This window comes from Pyxicephalus adspersus, chromosome 4 (assembly GCF_032062135.1).
Source record: "Pyxicephalus adspersus chromosome 4, UCB_Pads_2.0, whole genome shotgun sequence".
In the NCBI taxonomy this organism is placed as follows: Eukaryota; Metazoa; Chordata; class Amphibia; order Anura; family Pyxicephalidae; genus Pyxicephalus; species Pyxicephalus adspersus.
The window spans coordinates 58,151,621-58,170,976 of record NC_092861.1 but is presented as its reverse complement, the minus strand read 5'-3'; the positions used below and the strand labels follow the sequence as shown (position 1 = coordinate 58,170,976).

Below are 19,356 nucleotides of genomic sequence, written 5' to 3'. Positions count from 1 at the left end.
CTTCAATTTGTTTTTACAATTTAAAAAGTTCTCCTTTGACTACTTTCTAATGCCCCCTAACCTAAACACAATGGAATATTCATATTTCAGGCCAGCATCTTCACACTTTAGCCAGGATCCTGTGGTGTCCTTTTGTGTTTTACACCTGGTTCATTATAAATATAATGTGTTAATGAAGGCAAGAAGGGTCAATGGGGAATGTCATTAATTTTTTTTTTGTTTAGTTCCACTTTTATTATGTCTTTATACTTTACTAGATTGCTTTACGGATTTCAATCTTCAAATGTTTCATGTTGATTCTTTTTAGTTCTAAAATTTAAATTGAGCTTGAGTTTGAGTTTTTCTTGTAGACAAATTCATAGCCTCTAGATTACCAGAGTTTGGTTTGTACATTTGAGACATGTTCGCTTGTTTAATTAATGCATAATAAATTATATGTATGACCTTATCTGTGTATATCCCTGCTTTTTAATTATAATTGAAGGCACTGAAAGTGCAAACTTTCATTCAGCTTTTACCACAATAGTTTACAGGAATCCAATTCTGCTCTGAAAGCCATTGGTCTCCGAGCAAACATGGTGACCTGTCATGTGGATGTGCCATGCTGTCATCTGGTAAAGGAAGCTTGCACAATGTCTGATCCAAAGTAAACATTGCTATTAATTCTCTTTCTGTTCTCTCACTGTGGTGTTTGGTTTTAGAAATAGAGACAGCCAACAATCACTCATTTCCCAGAACAGCCACAGCAATGGCCTCAATACAAGCCTTGTATTTTATTCTGTAACTTAAGCTTAGAGCTAGCAAGCTGACTTATCGTATATGTTGCTGTTTGTCTTTATTGTACCTTTAATGGGCTGTTCTTTTTTTATGTGAGTGTGAAATATTTAAATTAATGCAATTGAATGTAATAGTGAAAGAGCAAAGTGCAGTAAAGTGTGACAACCAATCAGCAGTCACCTCATTGTTCTAACTCTTCTTGACAAATGAAAACTTCTTATGAAAGTATTCTAGTTGCTCTGGGTTACTGCATTATTATTGATCTTTAAAAAAAGATAAAGCAGTGTTCCCTTACTACGTAGGTTCTTGTCTTAGTGAGTAGGTAAATGCTAAATATAAACAATTCAGATACTATGTATACTTAATTTGCATGCATTGGGTGCAAGTATAATCTTGAATCCTTGTTGCAGATTTGATTTACAAAGTAGTTTATTAAGTTGTAAGGTATTTTTACTTCTGTGATATCTTTACACAGCAAGCTATTTACAAATCAGGCAATGTCAAGAAAGCGCCATATATCGTAGAAAAGAAATTTAATATGCATACAAAAAAACTTACAAAATCACTAAATCATCAACATCATCAACATCAACATCATAATCATATTAATCATAATAATCATAATAATAATCATAATAATCATAATCATCAACATTTTGGACATAAAATATAATTTTTAAATATGATAAAGGAAAATGAAACAAGTCAGCATCTTTAGGCATCAGCATATTTATTTTCTATATTTCTGAAGATTAGACAATTCATCTAACAGTATAGTAAAACTGTAAAGATGAAATAGAAATATTTCAATGTCTTGTATCAGGGAGAGGCTTGTGTTGTAGAATTTCCAGTTGTCATGAATAAAGAATCTCTACTGTTTTAGTTCTTCTGTAATCCTTACAAGAATTTAGTTGACATTCCGCCTTCTTTATGCTTACCCATCTGTTGGGATGACAGGCCGGAGAGCCCCCTGTAGAGGATTAAGAAGCATCCGGTTGGTTGGGATGGAAACAGCAGGAGGCGGAGGAAAGAAAAACTGATATAGGACCCAACTAGGCTGGATCTACATGTTACAGGCTCAGAATTTGTCTGAAGAATACACTTTTTAGTTGTACCTATACATTTGCTCCACATAATAGACACAGCATATTGAAATGTCAGTGATACATTCCCAACCTTCTCCCTTTGGACATCTTCAAAGAGAAAAACATATTGAGCATCACACCAAAAAACCTAAAGAAGACAAAATATGCAGATGTATGGAGACTCAACATAGAAAACCTTCACTTCAGCATGAGGATGGGTTAAGAAGAACTGAGAAGAATGGTAAACAGACAAATCAAAAACTTAACAAACATAGGACTGTTGGATCTTCAAGGAGAGGAGGTGCCAAGGTATCCTGTCCACCTTCCCAGTCTGTTTCATCCTCCCACAATATAAATACAGACAGAGAACTGACCATACAAAGGTCGCTGACAGTAGTAGAAGAGTTGGATGAATCGGTTTGTTCTGAACTGCAAATCCTAACAAGTGCTCAGCAGTTCTGTATAACTTCCAAAGCTAAACCTAAAGGTAAGAAAATACTTCATGTCTCTAAAGGGTTAGTCTAACTATACATATAACTATAACTACAAGATAAGTTGTTAACAATTAGAAATATTTTGTTTTACCCAGGAAATTATACTGCATATGTCATGAACACCACACAGCATCATGTATCTACTTTTGATCAGAGGTATCATACATGTAACCATTTTCATATTTCACATATGGTGTCCAATAAGGAAAAGATAAGCAGATGCTTTAAAATTGTCAATATTCCTATTTATGTACAGCAGTATGATAAAAAAAGTAGCTAGAGTAACTATCATCAGTAAAAGTTATAAAAACTTGCAAGTAGTAACTATCATCAGTAAAAATAATGAAAGTAAAGCATATCTTGTGAATATTAGGAAACTATACTACATAAATACCTGTGTATTCCTCCAATTATTTACCAATGAATGGCATAATTGTGATCATATACATGGTTTATTTATAACTGAAATGTGCATTCACCGTAAATGACTATATACTTGAGAAATAAACTTTGGTAGTGTAAGTGGGCTATTGTTCTCAAGTACAGAGTAATACATATATGCATTAGGCCTGATTTATTAAATGTCTTCAAGGCTAGAAAGAATACACTTTCATCAGTGAAGCTGGGTTATCCAGCAAACCTGGAATGGATTTCTTCAAAAGCATTTTCTGTTTGCCAGCAAATGTTTTGAATTCTGGATCAGATCAATTCCATGTTTGCTGGATCACCAAACTTCACTTATGAGAGTGTATCCTCTCCCGCCTTGGAGAGCCTTAATAAATCAGCCGTAAAAAGAAAAAAAGAGAAGACCGGGGTTTCAAAATCAAATTATATTGCGAAACAGACCATACAGTTTGGGTATATGAACACATCCAGAACATACACATAATTGATTGAATGGTCAGTCCCATTACTATCATGAGATATATGACTGTTTGATATACATTGCTATACACGATTTCCTATTTATTCATTCATTCAATTCATTTATTCATTCAGAAGGAACATGTAATGTAATCTCTTATAGCTGAACACATTTCACTAACTGTCTTCTTCAGGGGTTTTTTGAGACTTTTTACTTAATACACAACAAAGAAAGTAAAAAGAATATCATGTATTGGCTAGAATTTTGTTTGTTTTAGGAAAACCTACATTTCATGTTTTTATTTTTTTTATGGATTATACTTTTGATTGCCAAAAAATGATGCACCATTGTTAATCATTTTAGGGCATGCTGGCTCCCCAAATGCTTTTTGTAAAACATGAGCACTAATACTAAATCATACTTAGCAGGCAAAGGGTTGCCTTTGCACTTTTCCCTTGCAGTCTTGGGTTTTATTCAATTTGGAGATAATTTGGGCATTAAGTTTGTACGTTCTCTTCGTGGTTGTTTGGTTTAACCTGCCATGCTTTTGTTTACTTTTAAAATATAAACATGCAGGAGAATTATTTATTAGCTATTGACTATAAGCTGTGGTAATGACAATAGACAATAGGCTCTCCTGGGTCAGGTATTTCTCATATATCTTTCATTAACTATTATAGTGTATTACAGTATGGTAGAATTGGCATTTAGCCTGTTGGCTCCTGATGTCCTCTTCTGTATAGGCCCAGCACTGCCTGTCATGGCTTTAGTTGAACTTTCCAATATACTGCAAAGGGTTTACCAATGCACAATGTAAGGGCATGGTCAGAAATGTATTTAACCTAGACCCAGGAAGGAACTCCAAAACAATCTTGATATACAACTCCTTCCTGGATCCACCAACTATATACATATTCTGGAACACTACATAAAATTTTAGTACCAACAACAGAGCTAGAGCAAACACTTTATTTTAGTGAAAAATTGTTTGCCTTAACTATGTTGCTAGTGATAAAGTTCTTTTATTGAGTGTCCTTTGTGTTATTCATGCAAAAAAAAAAAAAAATCTACCTAGTCATCTACACAGCAATGATAAAGCCATCTGTAGTTTGCAGTGTAATAAACAGTGACAGCCTTGTAAAATCACTGAAGAGCTACAAAGATGTAATGAATGCCTAAACTTAAAGACGCCTATTTCAATAATAAAATTTGATTTATATGCATACACTTGTCTGCACAAAATGGAAAACAGGGTCCCCCTTAAAATAAAAGAGTTATAAATGAATGCAAGTGCTGATGAGAGTACATTATAATTTATGCAAATTGCTCAGTGTTTGTTCTTTGCTGTTCACTTGAATATTTATACAGTGAATACACACTAAATGACTTAATGCATCCTACAATCATTAAACAGGAGTGCAATTTTATGTAAACAATCATTAGTGTTTGTTTTTTTAATGTTGATTTTATTACTTGGATGGATGTAATCATTGCTTTCTGTTTCAGGACTTTGCTGTCAATCAGAGAGATTATACATTATTTCCAGTCGCACGGCCAAGCAATTACTTGTTGCTATTGAAGGTAACACTGCTATTATGAAAGCACTACAGCAATCTATATAACTGTATCAGAGGGTGGCTAGAAAATCTGCATTCATGTCAGAACAGATGTTATTTAAAGCTGTGCTGTTTAAGGTGGTCACTAAAATTAAAGCACATAATACCATCCAAACATGAGAAATCAATGATTGATGCACAAGGCATGTTCAGGTAAATGCTGGTTCTCTATGTATCTACAGGACCGGTGTTATGTTCTTTTTATGGTTCTGATTGGCATTGGGCTGCATGCTATAGTAAGGCCATGGATTGGGAATGTGATTGCAGTATTGATGGCAGAGTATAACAAATAATCCAATAAATATATGATGGTGGAAGAGCTGGTTTGTCCAGAGTCTCCATCCATTATTATTCAATAAAGTTTGCAGAATGAAATAATGCACATAAATTAACAATCACACACAATGCACTATTCTCTCTATACATCTATTCTCTTAGTACCTGTATTCCTACTACTAAGTATTCTGACTCCATATGACAGCTTCATCATGTATTCTGATTGTTTGCTGTTAACTAATAAAGTAGAACTCTATAGACATGTTGTTTTTCTATTATTTTTCTTTTTTTTTTGTTTGTTTTACATATCATTACTGCTGGTATCCTTCACCTTCTTTACAACCTTGTCTTGTCTATGTTCATGAATTCCTGAATCTGTGTGGCATGTCATTGCTTGGGGAAGGGCACGTCCCAATAGGTACAATGGTGGATGTGAAATATGCATTGGTACAACAATTTATTGTCTCCACCAGAGCAAGGATGATGTTGTGACATCCCAAAAGAATACGTGGGAAAATGCAGCAAAGCATTCTCCCACACAGGCAGTGCCTATACATCAGGGGTGTCAAACTCAAATACACAGAGGGCCGAAATTAAAAACTTAGACCAAGTCGCGGGCCAAACTTGAAATTTATTGTAAAAACAATTAATCTCAATAAGGAGAGACAAGAACACATGAGAAGAGCACGCAGTAATATGCAGTGGATTGATCTAAATTACTGCATGCTCTTCTCATGTGTTCTTGTTTCTTCTTATTGAGATTATTTGTTTTACCTTGCCAGAGAATGCAATGTGAAACTAAATGAATTGATGTATTCTCTGGCACAGTAATACAATTATTATAATAGCTCTATGATAATTCCTGATTATAGAGCTTACCTGTCAGTATAAGCTCTGTGGGGTCCACGCATTGGCTGCTGTTCAATAGACACGAGTGCTGGCGCTACTAAAATTAATGGCATCACTTGCGTATCCGTGCGTGTGATGAGGTTATGAGTGAGGAAGTCATTAGTAGGTCATTGGAGGAGCAGAGAGAGCGGCAGGGGGAGTACTTTTTTACCAAGTCATAAATGTAAGTGGGACGAGAACTGTGTAGGGATTTGAAGGCAAAGCACAGGAGCTTGAATTTGATTCTAAGGTGAAATGGAAGCCAGTGTAGAGATCTGCAGAAGAGGAGATCGGCAGAAGAGGAGCGGAGGGAATACCGATAGTATGGTGGTTGGGTTAAGATCTACCTTGATATACATTAGAGGCGTCTATTAATGATGCAGGGAATCTAACCTTTACTAATCATATTCTGGTGGAAAGTCTTCTAGCTCCTTGTATTTGTAATAGCAGTGATCACAGAATGTTTGATTCACTGCTTTTTTCACTGCTTTATAGGCCCCAAAGTGTTTTATCTGCCAAATGATTTAAACATGTGTACAGCCAACCTTACTAATATATTCTACCCACTAACAAAGCCAAGAAATTTTTTTCTTCCAGGTACAGCTTAGCAACTTCCAATGTGTGAAACAACCAGAAAGCCAGTTCTATTGTAGAAAAGTGGTTGCATTTAAAGCCTTATTGTCAATAAAGAGAGATGTCGCCAGGTCTTTAAACCATAAATACAATTTAATGGCTAAGTGGATCATTTACATGTTCTATCTTTTGGCAGATTCCAGCACTTTGTGCCTACAGCTATGTGGACCAGCCCGTTCCTGCTGTCTTCACCTTTGTGACCAGAACAGACAGGAAGTACTGAAGTTTAGCAGACCTTACCGTGTGGATGTTTGCTGCTTGTTCTGCTGCCTCATGGTCATCAGAGTATTTAACTCATCCAACAGTCTTCTCGGCTTTGTGCAGCAGAAGTAAATACTAATATATAAATCAAATTTAACTCTTGAGTATACTCCAGAAATATTTAGGGTGTTTATAGACAAAACTATTGCAAACAAATTGTTTAACCACATTTTTAAATGAAAAAAGTCAACAGGGGATTTGCATTATATTACATTGTTGACATTGCAAGGTAATTGCAAAGCCCCTGAGCTAGATATTGTCACAAATTTTGCTGGGTATCACAGAGACCTGTGTGAAATGTGTCAAGTAAAACATAAAACATGTAGTTTTTCCATAAAGTGAAAGTACAGACAGGAAAACATATTTTAAAGCCAACCCCCCAAATGATGTTAACCCCCAATTGTTTTGGATATACAGATTTAGGGTGCCCTGTCCTATAAAAGAACACAAGGTTTGTGCATTGACACAAGCAGCTCCTCTTAATAGAGCCATGTTTTGAATAAAAGATGAACTCCAGCCATATCTTCTGTCTTGCACAGTTGCATAGGACTCTTCTCTATACTGATATCACCTACTCTTCTCATAGTGTGCGATGGAAGCTACGGCAAAGTCAGAGACCACCTGATTTACTTGAGCCATCCAGCTCATTTCATCCCAGCCTGATCATCTCTTGTCCAACCTTTGCATTCGTGAATTTCAGTTCTTTAAATTTTAGAAAAACATCATTACATCTGCATGCAAATACAAGCAGTAAATGAACATCTGCCATCTGCCATCAATGCAGCAGGCCCACTGTTAGCATTAGGACTGAGGGTCTTTGAGAGGAGTAAGGAGGAAGAATGCTTGGATGTTTCCAGTAGGCCATATGCAGCACGATCCTAGACTCTCTCACCAGCCATTGTCCGCTTTCATTGCACAGAAAAGCATAGGCACCCAGCAGTTATATTACTGGGTCCACAAAAAGCGATGTAAAGAAAATAGAGAGGTTGGCAAAGCAGGAAGAAATAATATAGTAGATTAAACTTCAGAAGAAAGAAAACTTTACATGAAGAAGAATATGGATGCAAACTGCTAAAAATAGCTTTAAAAACCAAAAGCCAAAGTGTCCAATAATCCAAAGTAAGGTTGTCTAGAAATTGAGAAAATCTCTTTTCCAACAATTCACAATGCTGATAAAGAACCGTGGGTAACAGCAAATGACCTGCAGAAGTCCTATACTGAACAATCTGTCATTGGTTCTGTAAAATATAAACAATGAACAAGAATGGTGTTTATAGATGGACATCACTAATTTATCATAAAAAACAATGAAGGAGTTATCACAAGTTTTCCTAGACTTCAACACAACATTTGATTCTTCTTGCTCGACCTGAAAAGAGCTGTACACAAGGATTCCCAGAAATATCAATGAAATGTAAAGTTTAGGTAGGTAGAATAGTGTGAAACTGTTGTGAAAATGTTATTTGTGGCTCCAAGAAACGTTAAGGACCCATTTAGATCTTTGCCTACAATGCATGTTGCAGTGCCAGTTGTTATTCACTAAAGCAAGACATCTGTGTTGGTAGTGATAGTGTGTTGCAGTGTGTTGCATTTGAAGAAATGTGATTTTTTAGCATGTTAACGTGCATTAGCAGCCCATTAATGTGCCATCTTGATGTAATATAATGTGCAATAACACATAGTAAACAGGTTCCTGGTTGAGAGGATTGTTGCCTAGGAAGTTTGTACTAGTTACTACTACCAGTAGTTCACATAATATAAAATAAATATATATAAATATATATATATATATATATATATATGTTCAATCAAGGCATGAGAGTACAATTATTTTTGTGTAATTAGAATAAACAGCATGCATTTGCCTAAAATTGTGATTTAGGTGAAACTCATTTTACATTTTAACAGACCTCCATTTCCTTCAAGTTCTAAAGGATTCACAAACTCACAGTCTGCTTTATATTTATACACAACAGCGCTATGTGTAAGTCTTTAATTTATTCTTTATAGTCTTTACTACCACAGCTGACTTTGAATATTACTAGTCTGAAGCCACTTAAGGGTTATTAAATTGTCTAAATAGGAAGGATCTTACTGCGTCTTCAGGACTTGTGTCTTAAATTGTCAGTACTAAGAACTGTAACGATTTTAACATAAACACCATAGAATACCATTTCAGATTCCAGTTGTCAAATTTACGTGCTGCCCTATTGATAGGGAATACCATAAATGATCTAAAACATAAACATCATAAATCATCTTCCTAAAGCTATACCATTTTTTCTTGTCATTATAATCTGCACAGTTTTATATCTGATATGGATTACGTCTGACATTTTATCTCATTGCTGAGCACCATCATTTGTCGTTGGATTTTTTGACATCTTGATGGAAAATAAATTAAAATGTTAGAGTATATTTAAACACAGCAATGCTTACAGATGCACATTGTCTCTATGATCTCTTGAAATACATTTAAAACAAAATTCTTAGATCAAAGCTACAAAATAATTTACATATATATAAGGGATGTACTGAAAATGATAAAAATGTGGGCATAACTTTTTTGACAATTATCAGACAAAGGTAATTCAAACTGCACATGTAGAGTATTGCTGATACTAGGCATTGGCAAATGTGGGCCCCGTGGGCTTTTTAATCCAGCCTGTCAAATATTGGTACACAATTGCCCACTGGCAAAAAGGGTGACCAATAACACTGTTCCCACTGAAATTGAATGCATGTTTTCTGTTACTTTTAGGTTATGGCTTTTACACATAATTTATATTGTTAATTCAAACACTCTACATGCATCTGATACTGGCCTGGTCCATCTGTCACATTTTAAAACATCGTGGCCCCTGTACAAAAAAGTTTACCAACGTTTTTCCTGTACAGCTATTTTACAATATGTTTCTTCATTACACCTAAATAAGGAAATTCTAGCTTTTGTCAATGGTATCATCTCTGCAAACTTTCTGTATCCCTCAATGTATGTTGGACAGAATGCACCCCTTCTTTGTCAAAACTTAATGATAGCACATTGCTTCTGTTTAGAATCCATCTTTTGCCTGCCATGAAGATTCTGGACATTTGCAAAGAGGAAGTGTTACTAATGTGCAATTTTGATGACCTATGTCAGTTAATAAAAAAGTAATATCCACTTTTGCATTACTTTCAGTACCGGTAATTTCTCTGCTGCCATATTTTGTTTTTCTAATTCTAGATTTTATACTTCTGTTTAGCTGGAGCTTGTTTAGTCCAAGTCTCTCAGTGCACAATTCTGAGGGTACCAGAACAATGGAAATCCGTGGCTCTTGGAGTGCAACTCGCTGTCATTCTGAGCAGGAATTCCAGGTAAGACAAAATAATTAGAATAAATCTGATTTATTACAAAATGTAGACAATAGGCGTAATTTATTAAATTATTTAATATTAACGCATGCAGAAGATGATCCAGCAAATCTGCAGTGGATCTGGTCCAAGATTGAAAACATTTACCAATTTAAGAAATGCATTCCAGGTTTGCTGAGTCACCCATGTTCTCCCATGATAGTCTATCTTCTCCAGTCTTGGGGAGCTTTAATAAATCAGGCCAAATGTGTTCTGCCCAGCAGTATATTGGATTGATTTTTCACTTTCAACAAGGAAGTGCTTTCCATGGTTTTAGAAACAGCAGTAGGTGTTTTCAGGAAAAAACTTATTTCTGCACTGTAAAAAGTGGATTGTTAAAGGTATAAACCTAACACCAAAATTGCTACTTAATTGTTAGTCTAGTACAGCTTTTATATTCTCTCTCTTGCAGTTTTATGACCCTTACCAGTATGTAGTAGCATTTACTGAGCACTTTCTTTCCCCTCTGCAGATATTGAGTTGCACCACAACAGTGCACATCCTTCCATCTACATTTATTATGATCACATGTTACCTAAAAATAGATATACCGAGACCGAGACTGTAAGAACTTTAAAAAATGTTTAATGCATGTTGTAACAAAGATTCTCAGCTCCCTGTAAATCATACTCATTGGTTGCAAGATTTCCAGTGGACACCTCGGGACATTATTCTGCGGCTTCAATTCTCCTGCATCTGGACCTTTACCTTTATCATGTCTTCTGGATCTGTGTGACATTTTTGGATTAGCAATAAAGTGAAACTTGCAATTGACTTTTTTCCAGACGATGGCTAGCTGTAAATTATAATGAAAAGGTATCATTTAAGAACATCAAATTTCATTTCCATTGCTGGAGATTTCCTTTAGATTTGCATCTCACTTCAGCAGCAGATAATCCTACAGAGATAAACATTCTAAATCACTCCCGATAGGGCATTTATTTTGTTTTTCTTTCTACATAATGATACAAATTTGTAGGCGATGTTTTTTGCATATTAATAGAGAGTAAAGTGTATGTGGATGGTATCATTAAGTTAATGATATGCTTTAATATCATATTATGGCAGAGAATGGGACTGATGCATATTTAGTCCTCATTAATGCACTGACAATTCTGATGGGAGTGCATGTATGTCTGTGTGCAGGTCACATCTCTGGAAGGACAAATTGTGGCAATCATTTGGAAGAGATGGCCTGGATTTAATGAAGATTATAACATGGATCATGATGTCTTTGGCCTGGACAGTAAGTGAAAAGCACTGTCATGTAATTCTGTCACAAAATTCCAACTGATCTCTCAATGTATGTATTAGCTCCTTAGAAATACAGCATTTTGAAAATAACCAATTGTACAGCATGAAACGGAGAAGAGGATCAATATTGTACTATTTTAAAGAGAATCATCTAATATTCTAAATAGAGAATATTCTAAAAGTATAACAGTTGTGTATTCTCATGTTATAGATGAATATGCATCCCTTTATTTAGCTTGTAAAATAGTTTGTAAAATAGTTTAAATCTGACTCATGTCAAATTACAGACCCCCTCAGATAAGTGTGTGTCCAGACATTTTTTTGTTCAAGAGTGAGGAAGAGTGCCAACCCTGTTAAGTTTGTTAAATTTGTTTCTGGCTTAATATACACTTTACAAATAGGATTATCTTTAAATTATATATCATATTTGTATTTGGGTATACCAGCTAAATTGTTTCTTAGTAAGCTCCATGGCCCTTACCTAGTGAGCCATACATTTACCTGCCCCACACCGCTCAGATCTCTACTGTGTAGATTGCCTGGTGCCCGACAGTGTTTTGTTTTCAAACTCCTCCTGATCTGGCTCTGTTTGGCCCCAACCTTTGGGACAGTATCTGAACTCCATATGCGCACTAGGAGTATTTTAAAGATGAGGTCGTGCAGCACTGGGCAGACGGCTCTATAGAGAGGGGGGAGAATGATGAACCAGCACTGGAAAACGATCGCTCTTCCCTGCGCTTTCATTATGATCGTTTGGCGTTTTTCGTCCATGGATCCGCCAGGGTGATCGTCGGAACGGTGTAGGACAAGCACTGTACACACGCAAGGTTCTCCTCTGATGTCAGCCCTGAGAATCATCTGACGTGTATACGTAGCCTTATTGCTTAATTGTCATGAAACGGAGACCGTGTATACAGCCTGGGCCTGAACTTCATATACTGTATGCCCAGAGTGACAAAAATACTGGTCTAAAGCATGAAAATATACTTGCAGATACATGGGACATCTACAGTTAGCAGTATTATTAACATAGACAATTTTTAAGGCTTGACAGTTTCCCCCTAGCTTAGCTTAGCTTAGCTGGTGTCAATAGAATTCCTTGTTAGCTAAAAGGTGTCTGAAACTAATATACACAAAAGTAATATAACAGTTGGCTAGCACCACTTTTCAAGAAGAAACCAAGATATCTGCAGGTAAAACACTAATGAACTGATATAGTAATATTTAGAAAATTTAAAACAAGGTTAAAATGAAAAGACAATACAGTATTTGTCTTTGTTTTTTTACTTTCACTTTACTTTTTTGTTACTGCTTGTGTGTTTCAGTTTCAGCCTCCCTCAGTCCAACTGACAAAGCCCTCCTTTTAGCTGCCACATTTTTATTGGTAAGAAACACCCGCTCAGATGTCTTCCTTTTACTAATATCTCCAATGATTAATACAAATTACATTTAGGATGCTCTAGATTCACATATTTTTCTATTTTTCTCATTTTTATTGCAGAACTACATGTTTTTTGAGATGAGCTGAAAAGAATGCCCAAAAAGGATATGGCCCATTAACCATAAATGTGAAACATCATCAATGACTGTTCTTACAGAAGATAAAATGTGTGCATGGGGGTAATATGTTTGTGTGAACTACAGAAGCCCTCTAATCAATAATGAGTTAGAAAAACATGGCACAGCAATAAAAGCATTTAATGATCAAAATCATTTGTATAATGTGGACTGATGGAATTTGATGTAGGCATCACACCTTCACAACACATTACAGAGAACAATCATTTAAATATTTTAACTGATGAGGCATTTTTTTTTCAAACAAGCAGCACTGACCTTTACTAGGGTAGTTCGGACCTTTGCCCATTTACTCTACCTCTCCACCTCCTTCCCGAACTTGCCAGCCCTTACCCCCCCTAAAACACACTGACAACTAAATGGGCTTAAAATGTCTGGCAAGTAGACGTTTATTTAACACAAATTAAATAATCAATTTCAACAATTAATAAATAAAGAATTCATTTAAAACTCTATGCATATTTACAACTAAGTATAAATTAGCATACGTAAATTAACATACCATTAACATGACAATTTCTTCAACAGTTTAACCCCCAATATTTAACACCATATTAACCACAATGTTCCATTTGTACTAAGACATCCAACCTGTTCTAAACCCAAACAACTAGGATGCAGGTCTTGGAAGGTAAAGTCCGCATCCAACAGCATATAAAATCTGAATATCATCATCATCACCACTTCGGCCCTTAGCTGCCCAGCACCACCTCAGGGGCCACAGCAAAAGGGGCACCCTGCCAGCTCCGTTGCCCTTTCAGAAATTATCACCAGGACTCACCTCCTCCCAGACCTCAACCACTTCCCTTATAACCAACGGTGGGCGGGAAATTTTTCTCCCTCAAAAATGTCCAACTTTCATTCATTCCTTAATTTGACCCTTCTTATTCTCCTTCCACCTTCACTTTTGACCCAACCCCTTAACTAACCCCTCCTTAACCACTCGTCTCACTCATTAACCTTTTCCCTCCTTTTTGGGCAGCCCTTACACCCTATCATGTCGGCCCTATGCCTAGATCCCTGCTGGGGGCCTCTCTTTATATTCACCCAATGGGCCTAATTTATTAAAGCTATTAAAGACTGGGGAAGGTAGACTATCCTGGGAGAAGCTGGGTGACGGAAAACATTTGCCAAATTATAGCCAGTGAGTTTGAGGAAATCCTTTACAGGTTTGTTGGATCACACCAGGTTCTCCCAGTCTTTGAGAGCTTTAATAAATCAGGCCCATTGGGTGAATATAAAGACAGGCCACAGAAGGGAACTAGGCATAGGGCCTGCATGACAGGGTGTAAGGGCTGCTCAAAAGGGGGGAAAGGGTTAACAAGTGAGATGAGTGGTTAAGGGGGTGAGTCAAGTGGTCGGAAGTTAAGGTGGGAGGAGAATAGTAAGGGTCAAATTAATAAGGAACTAAATTCAAAAGTGCAAAGAAAAAAAAAACACTTACCTTCAATCCCGCAGGGCAGTCCGATCACTCCGGGGGTATCCTGCATCGGGTCCCGCGTCGTCTCGGCATCCATCCTGGAGCCGGTGCTTTGAGCGCAACCATCAGGCTCCTTCTGCGCATGCCCAAGATGCTCAGGCATGTGCAGAAGGAGCGCCCAAGAGCGTCCCGGGATGCCTGATGTAGGTGTCCCGGGAGGCTTTGCGCTCCCATTTATTGTCAACTGCCTAGGCAATCGAGAATAGGGGACAGTGTTAAAAAAAAAAGGCGTTGCATCTAAGAAACAAACTGAATTTTTACCTTACATAAAAGGGTTGTCTCATATAAAGTGAAAATTTTGAGTTTAGGTACACTTTAAGGGAGGGGCGGAAGTTAGGGACATTTTTGAGGGAGAAACATTTCCCGCCCACTGTTGGTTAAAAGGAGAGCTAGATGGCATGGCTCTTTGGGCATAAATGACACAGCTAAATAAGATGAGGGTTGGGGCAGTTAGCTATAGTAATAAAGATTTACTGAGGGGAAAAAGGGGGAGCATTCATTAAAATCATTTAGAGCTCTGGATTTAGTTAGATCATATGGGTCTGACTCAACATTGGGAATTTCAGACCTCTGTAAAGAGACTACTGCTTAAACTCAGACAATAAATGTTTTTTTATTTTACAACAAACTGGCAGATAGCAGGATTTTCATATATTTTCATATTACGCAGCACTGTAAATTAAATATTAATAATGTGCACAATTAGCCTTGGATTTTCCAATACATATGTAGGGTAAGGGTCTTTCCTTTCCTTTTGAGGATTGCCATTGTTTTTTATAGTTATTAGGAGGTAAAACACATGTATAATGCAGTGTATGCAAAACATTTATTTGATGTGTTTACAAGGTGCTGTCAAGTTAATCCAATGCAAATAATAAATACTAATGGGGATGATTTACTAAGAGAGTTTAGGATGTTCACTTATCAAAGCTGTTATCACTCTGCTAGCAATAGCTTAGTGAATTAGGTCAATTTCCGCTGACTTCAGCCATCAATTTAGCCAACTGTATGCAGGAACGTCTGATTTTTTTCTGGATCTTCCTAGTAAGGTGGCATGAAAGAGGCTCACACATCTTTAGTCTAGGGCAGGGGTCAGCAACCTTTTGAGTCGAAAGAGCCAAAAATTACAATTTACAAAATTTCAAAGTTTTTAAAGAGCCGCAAAATTTTTTCTTGCCAACAATAAATAGTACTCGCATAAATAAAGTTTTTTGATAAAAAAAACTAATCTATTTATTCATAAGAAAAAATATCTATTTATTCATATATAAGTAGTGTTTTTCACAACAAATTAGATAATATATATATGGCATTATTAGATAATTACCTATTATTTAAGTAAAAAATTAAAACAAGTAAACATTTACTTACAACACTAACTTGTACTTCAATAACAAACAATTGAGCAAACAAATTCAATGGGAGCGTTGGCTTTGCATGGTTTTAGAAAGTTTGGATAACATTAGATGACATTTCATTTTCCTCAGAATTCTGTAATGGTGAAACAGGTACAAACATTTTGATTTTCCATGTATTGTTGCTAAACTGCCCACTTTTGTATTTTATTGTAGAAATATAGATTCCTTTAGGCACCGATTCTATCTCTCAGCCACTATCTATCTCTCAGCCTGGCTTTTTGTAAAGCTGCGGCTCTTTAATTCAGTCTGTCGGAATCTATTCTATCTCTCAGCCTGGCTTTCCACCACACCCCTCCCCCGTGACACGGGTCCTCACTGTCTTCAGTTCGTCGGAAGCTCTCGAGTGTCACGGGGGAGGGGTGTGGTGAAAAGCCAGACTGAATTAAAGAGCCGCAGCTTCACATCTAAAGAGCCGCATGTGGCTCGCGAGCCGCAGGTTGCCGACCCCTGGTCTAGGGGTAATTTATTGTAATTGAAACATGTAGGAGAGAAGGTTAGGGCAGCAGAGGGGCTAAAAATGGCAATTTAAATCCACTAGCAGGTACATTGTCAACATTGTACCCTCTTAGCATCTCTCTTCTTCCAAATTACTGCATATGGGCTCTTGCCTTGAAACACTTTTTCTATGGGTCTCTTCTCCTTCGGCTTCTCTATTCTTGAATCTGAATATCACTGGGAACCAGACTCATCTTCACAGTATTCTACTGTGCAGACCAAACTAAGTGATTTATTCCTTGCTAATTGGGAAATAACTTTGCTAAGTAAACATCCTAAACTCATTTAGTAAATCAACTGCCACATGACAAATAACTCAGCAAGTATTGCATTTTTTTAATCTAACCATAACAGATACCTTAGACAACACTTATATGCATTCGAGGATACTGGTTATTAATGTAATGTTGATGGCCTGTGCTTGGAAATTCTGGGTAAGCATTGTCCATATTTAGATGCTACATACTTTATAAAGTTAGGAAAACAAAGGTTCACCCTGCACAGGTAATGTGAATGTTCAAAAAAAGAGAGGCAACAGTGCCACCTAATGGCTATACTTATGAAATGTGCAGGGATGCAATTTCATAATCGTACACCAAGTTTTTACCGAAGAATTATTATAATTATTATTATTTTTTTAGTAAACAGGATTTTATTAGTGCCATAACAATGCAGCTACTAAAACAAAAGAAAGCTACAAGACAAAAATAGACATGCTTAAGAAATATGCCCAGTGGCCACAATGCATACTAAAATGGAAGCCTACAGTTGTATAGCAGGGACCTTTCAGCACCACATCTTGCTCAATAATGGCTAGCTCACTATTGCCCTATAAGGAGTCTGCATAAATTAGTTTTCTCAAAGTTTGTTTGGATTGATTTGTGATTGGAAGAAGAACTTTCCATGTTTGCAGACCATCCAACAAAGCCTACTAAATGTAGAATATAGCACTTGTAGAGCTTGTTTGCTTTAAGACAATACACTGCTAGCTTAACCACAGTTTACACAAACTGGGAACAGCCATGCAAATGTATGATATTCACAATTTACCACATTGCTAACCAGGAGAAACCTATGAGCAAAGTATTCTGTACTTTTTGTTGGAAGGTCTGTATCTGTGCCATGTCTAGATGTGTGAGTTTCCTGGGGGTTGTAGTAGCAGACTTTGCTGACGGTTTCTTAAACTCTGACCATTTTCCCCCCTCTCAGGTTGATGAACAGTGCTGGCTTTCTTGCACACAAAGAAACTAAACAATTTCCATTTTGTTGGTTCCTGTTGCCTGTTTGTAAGCTTCTTACAGGATTTGAGTTTTGTGGTTTTAAATTATAGTTTGGCACCACTATTGCCCTTTTCCTACCTAGTCTCTAGGTTTTACTGAGCAACCTTCACCACATATTCTTTCTTTTCTTAAAATATAATTGGTGGTGCACAAACCCAGTCCGATTGGTGCATCTCCAGGTCTTCAGCTAAAACTAGTTTTGATAGCTCCTTCAGGGTGCTACCTAGATAGAACTTACCTGATATGGGTGTATTTATTTATAGACCCTAATTTTCACATATCTCCCCCAGCTAATTATGTATTTAATGGCAACAGGCTGCACCAGAACTTCCAAGAGTTTTACAATAAATGCGAGTAGTTATACAAATATTTTTTTTTGGGATCATTTGAAAACTCATATAGGTTTATTTCCACTTCAGCATTATGGGCTATTTTGTGTAAAGCAGTGGCATCCCTATTAATGGCAGGCCCATGGGGGTGAATCCTGCGAATGCATTATATCCCAGCAATGATTTACAATGACCTTATTTGTTTGGATTGCAATAAAAGGAGATGCATAAAAATAATTTGTACAGTTACTAATGCATGAAAACTCTTGCATCTCACAAAGGATCAAATACAAGATCCAAGCAGAGCTTTCTCCGTAATACACATAATATGGTGACATCCACAGAATGACGTCACAAAGGCCTTTAGGGCTGTTATTTCTAAAACAGGGAATCTGACATTCCCTAAACATTCCCTGGTGGGAATGCCATTGAAATACATGGAACTGGAAGATTCCCACAAGGGAATGTTTAAAGGAATGTTAGATTGTAAGCCCATTTGAGGGAAACAGTTAGTGACATGACTACAGACTTTGTAAAACGCTTTGTAATACGTTAGTGCTATATAAATACTGTTTTAAAAAAAAAGCCCCAGAAGTTCATATGTAAAATGGCAAAAGAACATTATTAACCTTTACCAAGTAAAGAAAGCCACAATGTTTGAGTGAGTAAGCATTTAAGAATTGCTGTACTTTTTTTCAAAATAAAATAAAAAATCAAAATTATTCTCCTATTCTTTGTACTTTTTTAATACCATGAGAAAGAATAAAAAAAAACCCCACACCTAGTGCTCTATATATAAATTATTTCCCCGTCAATTTATCTGAAATTGGCTGATAGGTGTTCATCTCTCTCTACACTCCACTTTGACCATTGGCCACTAGGTGGCAGAACGAGTCATTGTATTAATGGGAACAGCTGTCACAATGGTAAATGTTATATGTGAGAACAAATATTATGGACAAATTTATAGCGCACTGACAGGGGAAAATATATAAATACATCCCCTAGCATTTCTGCTGCTAGGTGCTGTTACAATAAAGAAACCCACAAAAACAATAAAAAGGCTTGAAGCAATACAAAATATGACATTAACCTCCTGAGCGTTACACTGAGGTCTAGATTTCTGTACCAAAAGTGATCCACTGTTTTTCATGAAATTTTTTTTTAAATTGTAGACCTGTAACTTACAGAAATATGTCCGAACAAGGGTTCTAGTAGATAATATGAATATAAA

The 19,356-nt window shown here is 36.5% G+C and overlaps 1 protein-coding gene across 1 annotated transcript; it reads left to right on the top strand.

Moving 5' to 3' along the window:
* The first annotated feature begins 1,931 nt into the window (after positions 1-1,931).
* On the top strand, positions 1,932-13,252 carry LOC140329780 (phospholipid scramblase family member 5-like). The gene is made up of 6 exons (XM_072410171.1): positions 1,932-2,349; positions 6,771-6,963; positions 10,141-10,252; positions 11,435-11,534; positions 12,868-12,926; positions 13,044-13,252. Exons 1-6 carry the CDS (start codon positions 1,932-1,934, stop codon positions 13,068-13,070), a joined length of 909 nt encoding a protein of 302 aa, XP_072266272.1. The 3' UTR covers positions 13,071-13,252.
* Positions 13,253-19,356: the final 6,104 nt, after the last annotated feature.